The 21348-nt window shown below is 32.2% G+C and overlaps 1 protein-coding gene across 9 annotated transcripts in view; it reads right to left on the bottom strand.

The window, feature by feature from the left end:
- Positions 1-18015: 18015 nt before the first annotated feature.
- The window catches only part of LOC110103371, an 85048-nt gene continuing 81715 nt past the window's right edge, over positions 18016-21348 (bottom strand). For 8 of the 9 annotated variants that reach the window (XM_028697390.1, XM_020832045.2, XM_028697392.1 and 5 more), the window contains 3 exons: positions 18740-18807; positions 18500-18545; positions 18016-18330 (listed from right to left, as the gene is read on the bottom strand). In XM_028697390.1, the coding sequence (XP_028553223.1) occupies positions 18250-18330; positions 18500-18545; positions 18740-18807 (195 nt within the window). In that variant the 3' untranslated portion in view covers positions 18016-18249. The remainder of the gene's footprint in view (positions 18331-18499; positions 18546-18739; positions 18808-21348) is intronic. The other variant, XR_003701651.1, reaches the window with a different exon arrangement.

Genomic DNA, 21348 nt, shown 5'->3' with positions numbered 1-21348 from the left:
TACATCTTTCTTTGATAAGGCTTTGGATATGAATTCGCCAATCATACTCCTTGAGTATCATAACTAGATTATTTAGTTGAACTCTACCTCGTCCCCTCGGGGCCGTGCCGAGTTCTATTTAGAATCTAGCCGTGATATTCAAGACGAATTACATAATTCTAAGCCTGAACACCGTTGTGGAATTTTATTTTCTCCTTTCGGGGTGATATACTTTTCCTAGCGAGTTGATTCGACTTATAGAATTAGAATTAAATCTCAATTTCAAAATTCCCAAACAAAAACTAATATTTTCAAAACATGTTTTCAAAATTCCACCAACACTCATGCTCCTCAAAAGAAACGCCTACAGCTAAAAGCTCTGAATCAACTAGTTGGAAGCCCATCAAAACCTTCTCGTAAGCCTCAAGACTCTGGCCTTTCAAAACTTTTCAATAGTTACCATCCCTAGAAGCCATCCTACCTTCGCTAATCCCATTGGATCAGGGAGAAGACTGTCTACCTTTCCTACCAGCCATCATCAAAATTGTTATTGCATGTCAAGAAGAAGATTATCTGCATCAACAAGGTTGAAGCAAGTGCTCTCCAACATCATTTTACCTCTTAGGATAAATTATTTCTTATTATCACTTTTTGAAATGTTTTTTTTTAATTAAAACCCACAGAGGGGCCTACATGTGAATATAAAAAATAGGTTACAGAGTCCTTAGGGAAAAATTCAGCTCACTACTGCGATTACGTGTTATAAAACAAAGTAAAAGAAAACCTACAAGCCAATTTTCTCCACTACAAAAAAAAAATACAAGGAACCCTAGTAACATTCTATTGATGTTATAGTCAAGCATCCAAAAAGAAGGAAATAATGAATACCAATAAGCCTAATCCTTCTGACAAAAAATTGGAACACATTCCTATTCAGGTACTCCTGCAAAAAAGAAAAAATGCAAAAGAATGAACTACACCAAAAAAGAAAATTAGTAGAATAATTGTCAAAAAAGGAGCTGTAATTAGAGAAATAGACACAAAAAATGAAAATGTTCCAAGTAAAGCCAGTCAAAGAATTCAGACTAATAGAGCTCAAAAAACTCTCATTAATAACAGCTTCATTAGGATAGACCACAAGCCACTGAATCCTAGCAGAGGAGCCAATCCAAATATCCACAGATAACTTCCACCCACTCATCCACAGATTACCAAAAGCATAAGACAGGTTAATTATAAACCAAACATAATTAATAGGGGCCAACTACCACATCCAGATAAACCTATAGCACCACATAATAACACAAAAATTCTAGACAGAAACGTTCCCCCCAGCAACCCAGCAGATAATCTGGAACGAGCTAGAGAGGAGCCAAGGGCCCGAAAGAAGGATAAAGACAAAATACCACCAGCAACAACATTGAACAAACCCAGCAATATAAGATAAACACCCAGCCAGAGCCCCACCATAACCCCCATCACCCAAACAGATAGGAGTGCAATAAAGGGACTAACCTTCAGCATCAAAACCATTAAGATCATTCCTCCAGTCAAAATTCACAACAACATTAGCTTTACAAGGAAAAGCCTCAAAATGCCAGCCATCAAAAACCCAACTATGGAAAAAAGCAAGGGATATAGCAACAGCACAAAATGCCCCAAAGAAAGAAAATAGGCACAACTATCAGAGAAAAAGAACCAATCCAATAAAGTTCCCCAACATCCAGAACAAAAACCAGCCTCCAGTAGAACCAATAAGAGAAACCAGAGTAGGTCAAGCCAAAAAAGCATCTAGGAGTAAAATGAATCCCCCTGAACAACTGAAAAACCCAAGAATGCCAGATCGTCAAACAGTCCCACTAGACATAGGGAGGAAACCAAACAAGACATCCAAAACCCAGAAAAATAAACCATAAAAACCATAAGGGAAACCATCCTCAACAAGATAAAGAAAGCCTCCAAAATATTATCATAAAAAGGAGGGAAAATATAACTACAAAAAAAAATCACAAAGATATAATTTAAACATGGAAACTCATCAAAATGCCAGCCACCAATAACCCACACTTGAGCAAACCAAGTGCAGCAGAAGCAACACAGGATACCCCAAAACAAGAGAAAGGCACAACCAATAGAGAGAAGAGAACAATCCAGCAATGTACCCTATCATCAAAAAAGAAGCTGAATCTCCAACAATACCATTAGCCAACATAACTCCAACCAACAAAACAAAAGCACCAAGGAAAAATCTAAAAAGACAAAAGACTCCAGAAGGCCAATAGAAAAGCCCAATAGAGCCAAAAGGCATAAAAGCCCAGCTAACACAAGTAGCCCCAGGAAAGACCAACCATGACAACCAACAACATGAAAAAGAATCACGAACTAACATAAGGAGTCCCACATGCATCCAGGTAAAGCAAACCTTTAAGAGGGGCAGGAATAGTAGACTAAATAACATCATTAAAACACTCAAGACTACAACCCCAATTAGCAAGCCAAGAGGCACAAGAATTACCAGCTTTACTAACATGGCAAAAAGACGAATTGATAAATAGCAAAAGACTTTTAATTTCCCTCAAAAGATAGAAATTATTTGGGTTACAAAAAACCTCATCCATATGCTGTAAAGGAATAATGTTCACGGCATAATTAAATTTAATATACAAATTAATTAAATTAAGGGATGCATAATTGAATACCATAAAGAATAGCCCTCATAAGAACAATATCATTTTACCATTATGCATCGGGCCTGCAAAGTTAACAATAAGATGGTCATTACTATCCTGAATAAGGCCACCATAGCCAGCTATAGAATCAGAGATATGCCCATCAACATTCAATTTAAAGAAGTTAGGATGGGACTTGTTCCAATGAATAACATTACGAGCAGAGGAAGCTCCCTCCCAATTAACCCCTAAAGCGTTACTGACATTATAACAATTTTTAAAGCTCTTAATGGAAATCAAGTTAACAGCCACCAAAGCTAAAATCTTATCCTTCACCCTTTGGATAACATTGAGATGGTTCATTTTCACTCCATTTAAAATGGAGTTATTCCTCTCCAGCCAAAGAAACTAAAGAATGAGGGAAGGTATATCATTGCGAATATGACCTTTAATATCAATAAACTAAGACTTAAGTAAAGAATAAAGAGAGAGATGTGCATTAAAATAATTAACCTGAAATATATCATCAAAATAAACCCAAGTTCTAATAGCCACAGGGTTAGAAACAAAAACATGATGCATATTCTCCATGTGAAAATAGCATTGACATTTAGAGGCTAAACTAAAACCCTTTTTAATGAGATTGTCCTCTGTAGGAATAAATCTATGTAAAACTCTCCACACAAACATAGAAATCGTAGAGGGGATGCTCTTATGCCAAATATTGGAATAAATATCATCAATGTTGCCTTTATCTCTAAAGGAGTGCCACACATTCTTAAGTTGAAAACTACCATCAGTAGATAAGTCACATAAAATAATATCTTTGGAAGAAGTATTAATAGGAAGGTCTAAAATACGGAGGATAATACAATCAGGAATCAAAGAGAGAGTTTAACATAGTCCCAACAATTATCATTGAAGAAAAATTAGCTTTAACCGATGCAGAAGATGTAGAATTAAGGATAGAATTGATAAAATCATTACCAAGCCATTTATCTTGCCAGAAAAAAATGTTACCTTCACTAAGCCCCCAATCACTAAGCCCCCAAGAAATAATGGGCTCCACCACCCATTTGATCTTGCAAAGCCTCTTCCAAACTTTAGAGTCCCCATTTTTAGGAGAGATATTGGTTGAATGGTTACCAACACAATATTTAGAAGTCCTAAACTTAGCCCAAAGAGACTCTTTAGAGTGTAAATTATACCAAAGTTTAAAGGAGAAGGCCTTAGCAAGGTCATATAAAGTTTTGCAGCCAAGAGCACCTTCAACCAAAACACCACAACACTTATCCTAAGAAGCCAAAGTAATTTTAGAAGAAGAAGAAGTACCTTTCCAAAAGAACTTATTAATCAACTTGTGGATCATATTTCAAACAACGTGAGTAGGAAAAATAGTTTGAAACATATAAATAGGTAAAGCACAAAGAACACTCTTGATCAGAGTCACTCTACAACCAAAACTAAGAAAATTAGAGTCCCAAGATAAAAGCTTATTCTGCACAGAAGCAATAAGATCATCAAACAAAAAAGTATGTCTTCTACCTTTAAATAGCGGAACACCAAGATTTTTGATAGGCAAGGTAGAATGAGTAAAACCAATAGCATCTTTAAGAGCTAACACCCGCTCATTGGGAATCCTCTTAGAAGCAATAAAGGATCATTTCTTTTTACCGAAAGATAGGTCACTAACCATCTCAATGGTATTAAAAAACTCCATAATTTTATGAATTCTACTGATAGTAGCATTAGTAAACACATTAAAGTCATTGACAAAGCATAAATGGGAAATATGGAAACCTCCCAAAGTTCTAAAGTAAAGCCCAAGATTTAACTGAAAAAATTAGAGAGGCCCCTAAACATAAACTCAGCCGCAATAATAAAAAGAGCAGGGGAAATTGGATGACCCTATCTTAAGCCATGAGAAGATTTGAAAAAAACTTGATTGGACCCATTAAGAATGATGGAAAAATAAACATTTTCAATGAAATTCTTAATAAGATTAATAAACATAGAGTTAAAGCCAAAAAGCTCCAGCATAAAGTAAATGAAATTCCAATTAATATTGTCATAAGCCTTAGAAATATCCATATTCAAAATTACATTACCCCCTCTAACCAGAACATCCAAATCCTGACTTAATTTTTGAGCCAAAAGAATATTATTCATGATGGCCCTACCTTTCACAAAACCCATTTGATAAGCAGAAATAATTTTAGGTAAAATTAAAGAAAGAAAATTATAAATAATTTTAGAAACTAATTTGTTAAAGAATGTACAAAGGCTAATAGGACTAAAATCATTCCAAGTTTGAACAGAATTATTTTTAGGAATAAGCTCTAATGAAGTAGAAGTTAAAAATTTTGGAATATAGTTACCAGCAAAAAATCCAAACTAGTAGAAAATATATCATTATGAATAATATTCCAATATTTTTGAAAGAAAAGAGTCGTGAAATCATCAAGACCCACCACAGAATCACTATTCATGCCCAACAAAGTATCTTTAAACTCCTCTAAAGAGGGAGGCCTAGAAAAAGAATCATTATCCTCCTAGAAAATAAGATTGGGAATAAAAGAATGGTCCATAACCTGCATAAGATTAGAAATTTTATTAAAATGACTTTGAAAATGATCCACAGCTAAATTAACAATCTTAACAGGGTTGTCAGAATAGGAGCCATCCTCCCTTTGGATGGAAATAATGCTATTCTTATTCCTCTTTCTATTGGTTAAAACATGAAAGTACTTAGTATTATTATCACCCTCAGTCAAGTGCTTAGCAGCAGCTTTCTATTTCCAAAAGAGCACTTCCTTAGCTTAAAAGTTAAAAAGATCAAGTTTGGACTACTTTAACAAGAAAAAATCAGCATCAGAAAGATTAATCTGACAAAGATTCCCATAATAAGAAACACATTGTTCAACATCTAAAATATTAGTAAAGATATTTCTGAATACATTATGATTTCACCAATTCAAAACTTGCTTCAACCTCTTAAGCTTAAGCCAAAGTCTTTTCATATCAAAAATAGAGTTATCATGATGTAAAAGAGCTTGCCAGTTATTATTAAAAACATCAAAAAAGAGTTATTAAGTAACCACATATTTTGGAATCTAAAGTGAGAAGAGGTGTAGTAGTGTCTATTTTTAATATTAATAAGCAGGTGATAATGATCAGATAAAGTTCTACTAAGATGATGCACATTAGTGAAATCAATAGAGTTAATCCAAGAGTCATTAAAAAGCACACGATCAAGAATTTTTCCTTAAGTGACCCTTATTCCAGGTAAATCTATTCCCAATAAAACCAATATCAATCAAATTACAAGACAAAATCATGTTATTAAAATCTGACATAGAGCGATAAGAAGGGAAAGACCCCCCAATCCATTTAGAAGGGGTAGAGATGTCATTAAAGTCACCACCAACCAACCAAGGCAAATGACATATACTATGAAATTCATAAGCTGATCCCACAATAATGTAAAGAGAGGAGGAAGCATACACAAAAGATGCACAACAATGAAAGTTAAAAGCTTTAATTTTATAATGCAAAACTTGAATAAAATATCCAATAATATTAATGTTAATAGGATTTTTCCAAAAAAAACCCATATTTTGTTTGCTATAGTAGAAATAGCATGATTAAAACCCAAAAAATGAGAGGTATTAAGCAGTCTAAAAGCAGGAATAAGGGTTCCAGTAAAATAAGAATAGAGATATGGTGAACATGACATAAATTTTTGACACGAATCCTAGAAGACGGAAAATCAATGCCCCTAAAATTCCAAATAATGGTACTAAATATAAATAAAGATTAATGAGAAGTAGTTGAACGAGTATTTCTAGGAGTTTTTGTAGGAGGTTACAAAGATATATGCTTTGGCTTCCTCCCTCTTTTACTCTAAAATTTAATAAAGCTAGTATCATTATCATCCTTAGCATAGCATTTGGTAGCAATATGCATTTCCTCATTATCATTATTATAATTAAGAGTTGAAGGAGCCTTACTATCATTAGAATAATCTATGTATAAATTCAAACAGTCATCCTCCATAAACCTACCATCATCCTCCCAATTCTCAGAAGCCTTCATAAAGGATTCTTTAAAGCAGGAATAAGGTAACGGGCCGAGTTCCATAGAACCAATTTCTCAATCCTCTAAAGTCCTTTCATTCTTTTCACCTTACTCTAATGGCATATTGTTCTTATCACCTTCTAAAAGGGCTAGCTGAGTATCACCATTAGCCTCTATACTTCCATTAGCTTCCAAACAACATTCCTGTTCATTTAATAAATAAGATTGATCATGAAAATGTATTATAGCATTGGAATCAGAAACATTTTGATTAATGATGCAAGATAAAGAATTCCCATCATTAACATCCTTTTGAGCTTTAATAGTAATAGAATTATGTAAAACATTAAGAGCATAACCACTACTAGAATTATTTAAAATGATATCAGAAACTCCCTGGTCATTAGTTAAAATATCAGTATCGGTGGCCTCAATAGGCATATGAGGAGACTGATTCTTCTCAATCACCACGGTCTGGCCCATAATTTATTGAGGAGGATTAGTAGTATTACCCAATAGAAGAGCCGGATTAGAAACATCCTGGTTCACCATCTTATTCATTTGTTTCACAGAGTTTGTAGATGTACGAAGGTTAGGATGCTTCCGAAAACATTCATTTATACTATGCCCATTCATTTTACAAAAAGAGCAAAAAATCGATAAATTCTCAAATTCAACTTTTTGGAAATAACCCTTGACTTCATACCCAATCCAAATTTCTAAAGGATGTTTCTTATAGACATCCAACTCCACCAAAACTCTGGCAATTGACAGCCTTGACACAGAAGCAGTAGCTTCATCAGTTTGTAAAGGGCGACCAAAGAAGGAGGCCATACCAAACAAAATTTGATGATTAAAAAAATGTAAGCATAAGTTAGGAAAAGAAATCCAAACCGGGGTTATAGGGGATTCCTCCCTAATATCAAAATTAGGAGTCCATTTTAGTAAACACATTTGACATGCTTGAATATAATACGATATACGAGAAAATATGTGGCTATAATCAAGATCATTTGAAAGTTGGATAGCAACATGTTGTTGATCAAGCAAACCAATGTGAAAAGATCCAGAGAGCTTTAGGTTAAGGAAAAACTTTTGTATAACATCAAGATTCAGCCTCCTCATCATAAATTTACGAACCAAAGTTAAAGCGTAGGGAGCGGCTAACTGAAAAACCACCGAATCCTAAAAAAGAATGGCCGAACAACCCTTAAAAGATGAATGAACAAAGTTAATTTTTGATGATGAAGAACCAACGACTACATCTTTGAAAGATCGAGATTTACCCTCCAAAAGAGAAGAGGAAATTAGGCGAGATGACGACGGAGTTGGGACCCCCCACAAAAAACCAAAGAGGAGCTCAAAATCAGCGCACGAAAGAGATGGGATCAATAAAAACTAAAGAAAACAACTGAAATTGCAAAAAAAAAACCAAGCCAGGAGGTCATAAAACTACAACTCGAGGGAGAAACCCTAGAATCGCCTAGGAATCGCACACAAGGCTCAGAGAGATGTTAACCCTTTTCAAAATGTTATTTTGTGCTAAGTGTTTGACCTAGGTTTTGAGTTTTGGAGAATCTAACCATTCGATTTGAGGGATTTTGGACTCTTTGAAACTGTAGCTTGTCCACACTCAAATATTCTAAAGAACCTATGGTATGAAATGCGCTATATCTTGAGTTCTTCAAGCTATATGAATTTTGACCTTAATTTGCTAGGGAGCTTGTCGCCGGTGACTTTTGATGGCTAGATTTGGGTGGGGAAATATGAAGGAAACTATGGGAGGCTTGAACGAAATCTTAGAGGGGCTTAGGGGGATGGAGTATTGAGATAGAGCATAAGTTAAAATGAGGATTGATTTGAATATTCAAATGTCCTTTGATGGTTTGAATTATTGGGATAGCTTTGGAGGGTTGCTAGGATGCTATCAAGTGTCCTATGGTTTATTTGAAAGCTAGAGGGAAGGACAAGGCAAGGGCGAGAGTGTAGAAGGTTCTTTTCATCACCACTTGTACATGGGAGCTATAGGGCCTATTGAGGATTGACTTAGAGCTTAAATAAGGTTTAAATTAGACTTAAGAAACTTCTAGAATGTATTTGAATAGTTGGAGTAAGGATTAGAAGGTACTAGAATACTTGAAGAGATTTGGCCATTTGGACCTTGTTTACCCTCTTATTGACTAATTGATTGGTTAAACAGTCAAGGGATGATGAGGTGGAATCTAGGTGGTTTCATTAGCTAGTTGGTTTGACTTATAGAGAACTTGATGTTAAGAGATTAAATTTTGAATGTATTAAATATGTATACATGGAGATTTGACCAAGTCTTTGAAATTTGATGTGGTCAAGTTGGCCATGACGTTACTCAAGGTAGGTTATGGATTATTCAAGGTATCAAATAAAATATACTTGATAATTTTCAAAATAATATGGTAGGAATTCGGATGGAAAAGCATATGGAATGTGTAGTTTGACGATAACTAAGATTTGAACAAATCAAACCTTTGGTGGTTTGACCTATAATGCATTTGAGTCATGCATTAGAATGAGATTGAAAGTTTATAAGGTTTGCTTGAATGGTATTTGGTTGTATGTCATGAATGAACCTTATGCTGATGAGATTTGACCAAACATGGGTCTGGTTGACCAATTAAATGCATGACTGTATCAAGGTGTCCAATCATGTTTAAATCACTAAGGGAAGTGATTAGAGGGGTTTGAGTGGGTTTGATGTTAATTTGGAGTTTGGAAGAGGTTTAAGTACTCTTAAAATTTAATTCAATGCATAAGGGGTTTAATGGTTGATTGGGTCAGCCTTGGTTGACTTGGGCAACCAGGTTGGTCCAAGGCCTGAGTCTGAGGGAAACAGATTTAGTTTGAAAATTTTAGTCTAATAGAAGTGGTCTCAAGGGTTAAAAAGGTCATTTCAGTCAAATTAAATGTTTGAAAACTTAAGAGTTTATTTGGACAACCTAGGTTGACTTGATCAATCAGGTTAACCCAAGGCATAGGTTTAGGCTTGAAAGGTTTGGTTTAACCTTTGAAATATGATAGAAGTGGTCTTATGTGAAGAGGAGGCAGTTTGGATTGAAATGGTAGTTCAAACCCTCATTTTAGTCAAAATAGGTTGACTTGGTCAACCAAGCTTGACCAGGGTCTTAGTTTGAGACTTATTCACTTTTAATGATGTTTAGGATGTATTTGAGGATGTTTCATGGTTTTATTTAACTGGTTCAAGTTGAAGTTTAGACAAGACTTCAAAATTGCCCTTAAGGGGCATTTTGGTTATTTTGACCCCTAATCAATTGGGGGTCAAAGTGGATCCACCAAAATGCTTATTAATGATTAAAATATCATGATCAATGGTTTGGATGTGGTTAGAGGCTTTATAGAAGGCTCTAAAATAAAATTTTATTGGATGACAGGTCTAGTGGCATAGGCCATAAATATTTGAATGTTTTATAACCTTTGGAAATATATTTAATTTCTAGGGCTAGAGGCCTCATAATGAGCTCAAATTTGGAGGTCCTAGGTACATTACTAATCAAAATGAAATTGATAAATCATGATTTGGGGGTTATTTGAATGGGTTTTGAAATATTTAAAAAATTACTAAAAAGGGCTTTCAGGATATAGTCTTTTAGCTTTGGATTTTAGTCTCAATTTTTGGGTTTGATCTGGATTTTAGATTTAAATGCTTGAATTTAAATTATCTAAATCATTCACAATCACTTAAAGAATTATTAATGATTGGATAGGATTGAAGCTAGGTTGGAAGCTGGATTGAGGTTTGAACTGAAATTTGGGTTAGTTTGGAGTTTGAAGTTTAGATGAATTTGAATCTGGATTGAGCTCTAGATGATTGACATATGGATGAATGTCAACCATCAGATCAACCAGTGGAAGTCTGGATAGGTCCTTATGACCTTATATAAAAATGAGGTCAACATGGCCATATATATAGTTAAAATAAAGTATGATGTATAGCCTCGATGGCGGAATATGAGAACAACCAAGAATAATGAAATAGGATATTTGCATGACTTGATATAGGATACAAAATGATCTAGGATTTTAAGGAGATACTACAACTATAGGAGGTCAGCATATATAATTTTCATCCCTACAAGCTCAACAGAGATCTAAGGATGCAAGATTCACGCCTATAGTTAATAATCTCATTATGAAAGATATGAAATTTATACTTATTAATCTAAAATACTTTAACTAAATATTATATCAAATATTTTTAATGTTTTATTTTCAATATAAGTGATCTCCACAATTATCCATTTTATTTCAGTAAGATAATTATTATAATTGAATAAATTGTAGTAGTTTATAGCAAGTAAGCATACTTCCTTATGGGTTTGACACTCTGCTCCATCACTTTATTACTTAATTCATAATGTATACTTGCATATATTAAGTGGGGTTTTATTAATTTTATATCAAATAAAAGCTAAGCATTATTTTGGGATTATATAGCCCTAGACTTTTATACAATTCAAAAGTTTACTCCGTAGCCCATATCAACTTTTTGGCACCATTACCAGTGAAGTATTTTAATTTTTATAATTTTAACAATATTATTAAATTTTTGCTTAATTAATTAAACCTACTTTTATATTTTATTTTATTTTTGTTAAATATTCATGATTGGATGCTTTATAGACATAGAAATGAACCTTTATTATTTGACTTTAAAATAGAAAGAACCTTTTCAAATATTCCAAAAAAAAAAAAATAAAAAAAAATAAAAATGACTTGTCCTATACTAGATCAAGATCATTCAAGACCTCTTAAGGATTATGATAACCCTTTAATATATGAAATTCATCAGAGCATTAATAGACCTACCATCCAAGCTAATAATTTTGAATTAAAACCTATCATAATTCAAATGATTCAAAATTCTCAATTTGAGAAAACTCCTGTGGGAGATTGAAATTTATACTTGGACAATTTTTTAGAAATTTGTGCAACATTTAAGTCCAATAGTGTCAGTGATGATGCTATTAGTCTTAGATTATTCTCATTTTCTCTAAGAGATAAAGATAAAAGACGTGGTTGAATTCCTTATCCCTAGACTTTATAATCACTTGGAATGAGTTGGCTTGTGATTTTTTTACTAAGTATTTTATAACTTCAAAGACTGTTAAACCAAAATGATATCACTTATTTTACTTAATTTGAAGGAGAATCAGTTTAGGAGAGTTGGGAGAGATTTAAGGAAATGCATAAGAAATATCCTCACCATATACTTATTTGATTAGTTGGTTATTTAAATATTTTATAATAGATTAGTAGGATCTCTTAAAACAATCATAAATGTTGCAGGTGGAGGATCATTAATATATAATCTATTTGATGAAGCATATGAATTAATAGAGAAAATTGCTACTAATAATTTCCAGTTGCCTACTGATAGGGTAAATCTTACGAGAGTAGTAGGAATATATAAATATGATACTTCATCAATTTTAACTAAACAAGTTGTAATAATTTCTAAGAAATTAGATAACGTAAAAGTTAAAACCAGGACATATAGGTATGGTAGTGTCAAAAGAGATCCTAGAAATTTAAGCACCATAGCATAGAGCCATGTAGTAGCGCAACATTATCACTCAGATTTTAAACAACTTCATCATGACATGAATGGGAAGATACCCTTGAAAAATATTATTATATAACTAGGAATCTAATTGTATAATCAATATACTACTCTTAGAAAAATTAAAGATCAAATAGGACATCTAGCTAGATTTATTAATTATAAAAAATTGGAAGAACAATGTTATAATATACAACTTAGAAGTGAAAAATTTTTTAGGACCCTTATAAAGATAGATATCTACCTCAAAAAGTTGATGGTGAAGATGAACAAGTATAAAATAAATTTTTACCTAAACAGCCGAACTCTATAAAAGAACCTAAAAATTTAATAAGGAAGGTTGTAGAGAGACCACCACAATCTTTTCCTCAGAGGTTAATCAAACAAAATCTTGATAAGCAACTCTTAAAGTTTTTAGAAGTGTTTAAAAAATTAATCATTAATATACCCTTCTTTGAAGTTTTTAAACAAATGTCCACTTATGCAAAATTTTTTGAGAATATTTTGAATAAGAAAAGGAAGATAGGGGAATTTGAAATAATAACATTAATTGAAAAGTGTAGTGTTATAATTAAAAAAAAAAACTTTCTAAAAAATATAAAGATCTTAGGAGTTTTACCATTCCTTTAATTATTGGTGACAAACTCTATGGGATATCTTTATGTGATTTAGGATCTAGTATCAACCTCATGCTAGTTTCTATCTTAAAATGGTTAGATATAAGAGATGTTCAACCTACTTCTATTGCTCTTCAGTTGGTTGATAGATATTTTACATATCCAAGATGGGTAATGGAAGATGTTTTGATTAAAGTTGATAAATTCATTTTCCATGAAAATTTTATTATTCTAGATATGGAAGAAGATATGGAAATAATTCTTATTTTAGGAAAACCATACTTAGCTATTGGAAAAGCCATAGTTGATGTGCAAAAGAGTGACTTGACTATGAGGGTTCAAGATTAAGAAGTTACAATTGATGTGCTTAATTATATAAAATTCAAAGGAAGCTAATAATCTTCAATGAATTGATTAGGGGATAAATTTAGAATCACATCAAGCTAATAATCATTTCTATTTAAAAGCTTAGGGCATTATCTTATCATCTCAAGTATGATTTAAAAAGAACTTTTTGGTGGATAATTGCTAACATTAAGGGGATTAGTCCATCAATTTACGTGCATAGAATTTAAAGGAAGCTAATTTAATACCAAAAATTAACCCTCAAATAAGACTTAATCCTTCCATGAAAGATGTTAGGAAAGAGATACTTAAATGGCTTGATGCTTGAATTGTTTACCCTATTTTTTATAGTTCTTCGGTTAGCCCTATTCTTTCTAAAAAAATGATCGATTTTCATAACAAATGAACATAAGGAACTAATACTCACAAGAACTTCCACAGGTTAGATGATTAACATAGATTATAAGAAATTAAATAAAGCCACTAAGATCAGATGCTAGATAGGTTAGCAAGGTATCCATTTTATTATTTTCTAGATGGATATTCCAGATATCATTAGATCCCTATTACACTTGAGGGTCAAGATATGACTACCTTCATTAATCCTTATGGAACTTTTGCTTTTAGAAGAATGTATTTTAGTCTTCGTAATTCTCCTACTAAATTGTAAAGATGTGTGATATCAATCTTTTCAAATTTAATTGAGCAATGTATTGAAATTTTCATGGAAGACTTCTCTGTATTTGACACTACATTTGATTGTTTTCTTAAGCATTTAGCCTCCATTTTTAAAAGATATGTAAAAACAAGTTTAGTGTTAAATTTGAATAAGTGTCAATTTATGATAATTGAAGGTATTATCTAGGGCATAAGATTTATAAGAAAAGATTTGAGGTAGACATTGCGAAAATTCAGGTGATAGAATAGTTTCTTAGGTCATGCAAAATTTTATAGGAAACTTATTAAGGACTTCTTTAAGATTTCTAAACTATTATGTCAATTATTGGACAAGGATGTTCCTTTTTATATTTAATTTTGCATGTCTTGATGCCTTTAATACTTTAAAATAATATTTAATAATTGATTTAATTATTATTGTTCCTAATTGGTTTTTACATTTATAGTGAGGTGTGATACAAGCGACATTGCTCTAGGTACGATTATGAGAAAAAAGAGATAAGATATTCCATATCATTTTTGTGCTAGCAAAATTTTAAATTCTGCACAATGTAATTATACAACTACCAAAAAAGAATTGCTAACCTTTATTTTTTCCTTTTGATAAATTTACATCATAATTGTTTGGGCCCAAAATAATTGTTTATACTGATCATTCTGCTATCAAATATCATATGACAGACACTAAACCTTGATTGGTTAGGCGAATTCTTTCATTACAAGAATTTGTTGTAGAAATTTTTGACAAAAAGGGTACTGAAAATTAAATTGTTGATAATCTTTCTAGATTTTTTACTAAAAATATACATCTAAATGAGGGTGAGATTAATAAAATTTTCCCGATGAATAATTATTTTCTCTACATTTGAACAAATCACCTTAGTATGCTAACATTATTAATTTCATATTAATGGTATACTTCCTTGTGATTTATCACAAATTCAAAAGAGGAAGTTTTTGTATAATACCAAGTCTTATTTTTGAGATGAATCTTATTTATTTATATCTTGCAACGATAATATTATAAGAATATATGTCCCTGAAGAAGAAATAAAGCCAATCATTATGGAATGTCATGATTCTCATTATGGGGAATATTTTGGAGGTTTTAGAACTGCTTCTAAATTCTTCAATTTTGATTATTTTGGCCTACTCTATTTAAGGATGTAAATGTTTACATTAAGAAATGCAATTAATTCCAAAGGAAAAAAAAATTTCAAAATGAAATGAATCTCTTTTGAACCATATTTTGGAAATAAAAAAAAATATTTGTTGATTGGATTTTATGGGACCTTTTATTCCATCCCATGGAAATTAATATATTCTTAACGTTGTATATTTCAAGTGGAATGAAGGTGTGGCAACCGCTGAAATTGATTATGAAATTATGATCAAGTTTTTAAAGAAAATAATTTTCTCTATATTTAGAATGCTAAGAGTTTTAATCACTCATAAAGGAAGTCATTTCAATAATAAAAGAATAAAAATTCTTAAAGAAATATGGGATTTGTCATAGGATAATGACTACTTATCATCCGCAAACTAATGGTCAGGCAGAAATTAGCAATTGGGATATTAAATGAATCTTAATGTAAATATATGTTCTAATAGGAGGGATTGTGCGATTAAGTTAGATGCTGCATTATGGGCATTTAAAACTACTTTTAAGACTCATATTGGTATAACTCTCTATAAATTAATTTTTAAAAATGCTTGTCACCTTCATGTGGAATTAGAGCACAAAAGAATTCTGGATAATTAAAGAGTTGAATTTTAATTTTGAAGGTATACAAGAGAAAAGATTAATGTAGTTGAGTAAATTGAAAAAAAGTAAGAAATAAAGCTTATGAAAATACAAGGATTTATAAATATAAAGTTAAAAAAAGGCAAGATCGTAAGCTTCTTAGGAAAAAAATTAATCCTGGACATGATATTTTACTTTTTATTTCTAAATTAAAGAAATTCCTAGGAAATATAAAATCTAGATTGTTAGGACCATTCACTGTTATAAGAATATTTACCTATAGAATTATGGAAATGTAAGATAAGAAAAGCCTGCATGTTTTTAAAATGAATGGTCACAAATTGAAACCTTATTTAGGTGAAGACATTGATCGATTAAGAAGGAAGTTGAATTGGTTCATCTTGAAACAAAATAATTGGTATAATCTATCTGAAGACTATAAATTTAGTGCTTATGGGAGGTAACTCACTTGTGTCTTTAGTAATCTTATTATGATGGTTATAGTGGTGCTTTAAGCACTACTTATCTTATACCTTATATTTTAGTTATATATATATGTATAAATATACATATATATAGTATTAGTAATTTATTCAATCCTTACATTAAAATCATTTTGATTGTAAGAAGATTTTAAGAAAAAAAAAAAAAATCCCTCTATATTATATCACTCAAATGTTATATCACTCAAATAGTCACTAGTACATTATATCACTCAAAAGTGCATCAAAGGTTATATCACTCTATATTATACTAGTGAACTATTAGAGTTTTCAAATATAGAGTGATATATTACTGAAAATAACTATTAGATATAACGTATAATTGATATAATATATAATTTTATATACAAAAAAAAAAAAAAAACTATAAATTTGAATCTCCCTCTTCCATCCATCTCATCTTGGCTCTTTGGTTCCACCAAGTAGAAAAGTGAGCTAAAGTCACATTAAGTTCTGGTACTTTGCTGTGAAGTGCCTTCAAATCTACATGATTTAGATCACCCTTAATACTGTCCTCCATTTTGCAACTTTAGGATATCATTTTTCAAACTCTCTTTGATGGTATTCAAATCTCTTAGTTTGTTCATATTACAGTAATAAAGAGCTTCTAGGATCTTCTCATCTTCCTTCTAAGGATTTTAGCTTTGCTTCCAAAATCATTTTTTCTCAAGGATTTAAGAACAATATTCCATGCGGATGGATAAGATTTCCAAGTGTCTTCAAATCTGATAAACTTATGATGTGGAAGATAAGAATCATCAATCTTGAACATTATAGAATTATGATCTGAAGCAGCTCTAGAAGGTAGACACACACTACAAATGGGACGATCTCTAAGGTCGCCAAATTGAGAAGTCATCTGAACTGTTCCCATCATCCCTTATTTATAAAATGCTAAGATCTATATAAAACACTACATAGGAAAAGTAAAAATATAATGCTACACATATTACATGCAAAATGCTACACCACCCTCTATACAAGCGTTGCCTGCTAATTAACAGGAGAGTTGGGCTAGAAGATTCATTTTGGATCAATGACGCAGTGCTGAGTATACATTGGATTAGTGAGGTAGATGGTGAGCTCTATGCTAACTAATGTGTTTGAGAGATGGTGCGTAGTTGGACAAAATTTGTAAAGGGAGACTAGCTGAGCATTGCGATCAACTTGTACTAGGTCTTGGATCGCCTTAAGCTTATAGGCGAATATAATAAGGTAGTTGAGGTAAGATGCTATGGTAGGTATTGGCAAGGTAAGCAAGAAGCCCTATGTGAGAGCTTTTTTATAGCTGAGCTTTGATAAGGTGAAGATAACTCCGAGGTAAGAGCTAGTGATTGAGGTAACGATAAATGACAATTTGCTTGCCTAACAAACTACCCTTGACTTGCATTGCCTTGGACAGGCTACTTGGTTGTTTTGAGCAATTGCCACTCCTCTTGAGGAAAAGTGTCCTCTTTTTGACCCAGCCACTACTTGTTAGAACACCTATGAAGGCATTTAGGCATATACAACATGAATATATAAATGAACTATTGTGCTTCCAACAATTTTACAGGGTATTCAATTTGGGATGCAATGATAAAACTTCTTGCTTTTAACCCCACATATTTGTGATTTTCTCGCAGAGGACCCTTGTAGGACAGATTATATGATTGTACAAATAAACCGTTTGGTCAAAAAACAATAAGATAACTGTTATTTTCTTATATTGGCTTTTGAAGAATTTATAAAAAAAAAAATCCTTTCCGAAAGAGTAAAAATTGCAATTGTTGCAACCAAAAAAAAAAATAAAAAATCAACCATTGTTACCTTAATTTATTGACGGAAATCTTTGATATTGAATAATGTAGAATTAAATTACAGAATTTATTTTTTATAAAAAAAATAAAAGACCAACTATTTTGTCATTGAAATATAACATGCATACAAGCACCTCAATTGCCAAGATGATTCCAATGGTGAAGGACCCTGTTTCGTTTATAATCAATTATGCACTCACGTACAAGGGAGCATCATAAATTCTTCATAGCTTTCGATTATAATATTTATGGAGAAGTGCCTCCGAATACTCTCCAAAAGTAAGAGTTCCATTTGGTGGGATCAACTGTGACAGAGAAACAAAAACTAAACATTATTTAAAAATATTCATTAAAAATGCGTATAAATACTATTAGTGTCAGGACGCAGAAAAAAAAAAAAAAAAGCTTCTTTTCAGGTTTTAATGATTGGTGGGCTTTAAAAGCATTTTCCGGTCCTTCGCATTCCATCAGTACCTCCTGATGATGATGAATTTCAGCTGGAAATTTGAGAAACTCGTCCCTGCAAATACATATGGTAAGCTCGCAAATTTATATTGAAAATAAAAATCTCTATTGCCTAACAAAACTGCTTTTTTTTTTTCTAAACTGTTAAGAGGTAAAAATTGTACGTCTCAACTAGACGCGAGGTGTGAATTTATCGAATGAAGGTCTTTTTGACCAATGGAAAGTACAAAAAACCTCTATTAAACATACCAGTCAGGCTGCATAAAAAGGGCAAAAGTTGAGCGTTCTACACCAATAGACTCTTCACCCTTAGGTGCCTGTAAAACATGAAAAAGGAAATTTTACAAGAGAAGAAGTTTGCATCCTGTTCATACAACTCGAGAACGGCAAAGATATTCAACGGAAGAAAATTGGAAACTGCCATGCTATTTACAACTTTTTAGTGGTAGAAAGAAATGCTAATTAATTTTGTTTGCTGTTATTTAAATTATTGAGGATTGCAAAATATTTTCCTTCTTAGGAATTTTGGAACATTTGAATAAGTGTCAGTAGTCTTACGTACATAGGTGATTGTACCAAGAACGTGGTTTGTTGGAAGAAGAACAGATTCCTGATAACTAGTAGCACCAAACATTCCACCGCCAACCTAAGTCATAAAAAAAAAAAAGTATGCCCTACTTGAAAACCCCTTTCTCTATCTCAATGCCTGGAGTTCACTGTAATACAAACTTAAGGTCTATTGGGGACAACAGATAGAGAGACTATTTTGTGTGGATACGGGACGGGAGAATTGTCCGGTTTACGCTCAGGTACCGAGCGGTACCGAGTACCGAGTACCGCTCGGTATAAACCTGGTACCGGACGTGGCGCATTTTTGTTGGGGCCTGGATTCCGGACAAAATAATATTTGCAACAGATGGTATGCTAACTCAAGCACCTCGCATTCCAACCAGCTGCAGATCAGAGGATTTTGATATGCTCTGTATGTAAACCGGGACCAGAGAAAGGGAGTGGTGGAGGTGACTTTAGCATATAAAAATTGTATTTTATAGTGCAATGTATTATATTGCATGAGGTGATTTTTTTTATACATATATATTGCATGAGGTGATAAATGAGTTTGCAAGAAATTCTTGGGACTGACGGCCTCCTTTATATCCATTATTGAGTTCAACAAGGACACTTACATCGACATTGCAATTTTTTTTCTTTTAGAGTCCAAATCAATCCTTCAACTCATTAAATATGAACCAATTTGACCTAGTCGTCAACTTCTTGTTTATTTGGACAAAATTTTGTGGAATGAAACTTTTCATAACAACATTTTGAACTTTTAAGGTCAATCATATAGTTAGACTTGATTGACTTGAAAAGTCCAAAATGCTCTTATGAAAAGCTTTCCTCCAATTTTTGTGCAAGGAAATTGTTAAACCCGAAACGACGATCATAGGTCGTTGCACGCTTTTCGATGTGTCGCGACGAAACTTAAGTGAAATTTCAAAGTTAACGAAATTCGATGAAAATAATTTTATAAAATCCTACATAAAATTCTGATCGTTTTGATATATAAAACATAAACCTAATTTTTCTTATTTTAGGATTTAAAATTAATCAAAGTATCATAATGCCAACTTTACCCCTAACCATTTAAAAGGCCAAATTTACTTAAGTGAAGGTAAAAAAGACATTTGGCAAACCCCTTTCTCCTAATATAGCAAAAATGAAAGCCCCAATCCCTCATTTCGCATAGTTCGGCCTGGAGAAACGAAAGGGGCGGACGGTAGGGGCGACGGGTAGCTCCGGAGGCGATTTTTCTGGCGAAAAATTTAGGGGAAATCGAAGAGGAGGTCAAGGGAAGAAGAAGGTATCTTTTAGAATTTTGTTTCCTCTTCTAAATCTCAAGATATTTAGAGATGAAATTTCTAGGGTTTTTTCAAAATCTCGTTTTATTCCAAAATTTCTTTAAGGAATCAATAGAGAATGATTAGGGGAGCATTTTAACGGCAGAAACGAAATTTTTGGAGAAATTTTTTGGACAATGAAATTTTATGGCTTTTTCCCTAAAACCTAATTTCTATTAAGTGCTTTTACAAAAGTTATTTCTAAGGGCCTTAGGAATGTATTAAAAATAAAAATTTGGATTTTTAATGAAAATTTTATTTCTTATAATTTCCCTAATTAATTTAATCCGAAAATTAATATTAATTTAGCTAAAATTCATTAAGTGTCGTAAGGAATAGTTAAGGAGAAAACAATGGGTTTAGACTAAGGAATAAGATTAAACTTTAAGGAATTAAATTTATGATACGTCTCTTTTGTAATCATTTTAGGTTGTGATCGTTAATGTGAATGAGCTATGTCGAAGCGACACTTTGAGGAAGTACCGTGTTTAAGATAGGTAGGTATTTTTATTTAAATCAAATTCATGTCTCTAAATTTTCTAAATTTCCTTTTATGTTAAATAAAACATATTTAGTTTATAAATGTTATATTTCATGCAATTATCACATGTTTGAGTTTTATTTATGTTATTATGCAAGAAAGATTTTATATTGACTTATTGTCTCATAACTGAAATTTTTAGGTAGATATGAGAACAATTATGCTTGAAACAAGTTAATCGAACACATGAATTTCTGAATAACTTAAGCCATATGAGATCTATTATGATTGTATGTGCATGTTGATCCGGAAGTATCAAAAATGGTAATGGGATTCTACGGAGCCAAATGATAAAAGGACTTGCAAAAGCCAAATAGTAATGAGATTTTTTGGAGCCAAATTGTAAAGCAAATGATCAAAAGACTATGTACCTGATCAGTACAAACACTGGTACTTCCGGGACGGGTGTATAATTT

This window comes from Dendrobium catenatum, unplaced genomic scaffold, assembly GCF_001605985.2.
Source record: "Dendrobium catenatum unplaced genomic scaffold, ASM160598v2 fragScaff_scaffold_922, whole genome shotgun sequence".
NCBI lineage: Eukaryota > Viridiplantae > Streptophyta > Magnoliopsida > Asparagales > Orchidaceae > Dendrobium > Dendrobium catenatum.
This window is presented reverse-complemented; position numbering and strand designations above follow the sequence as displayed.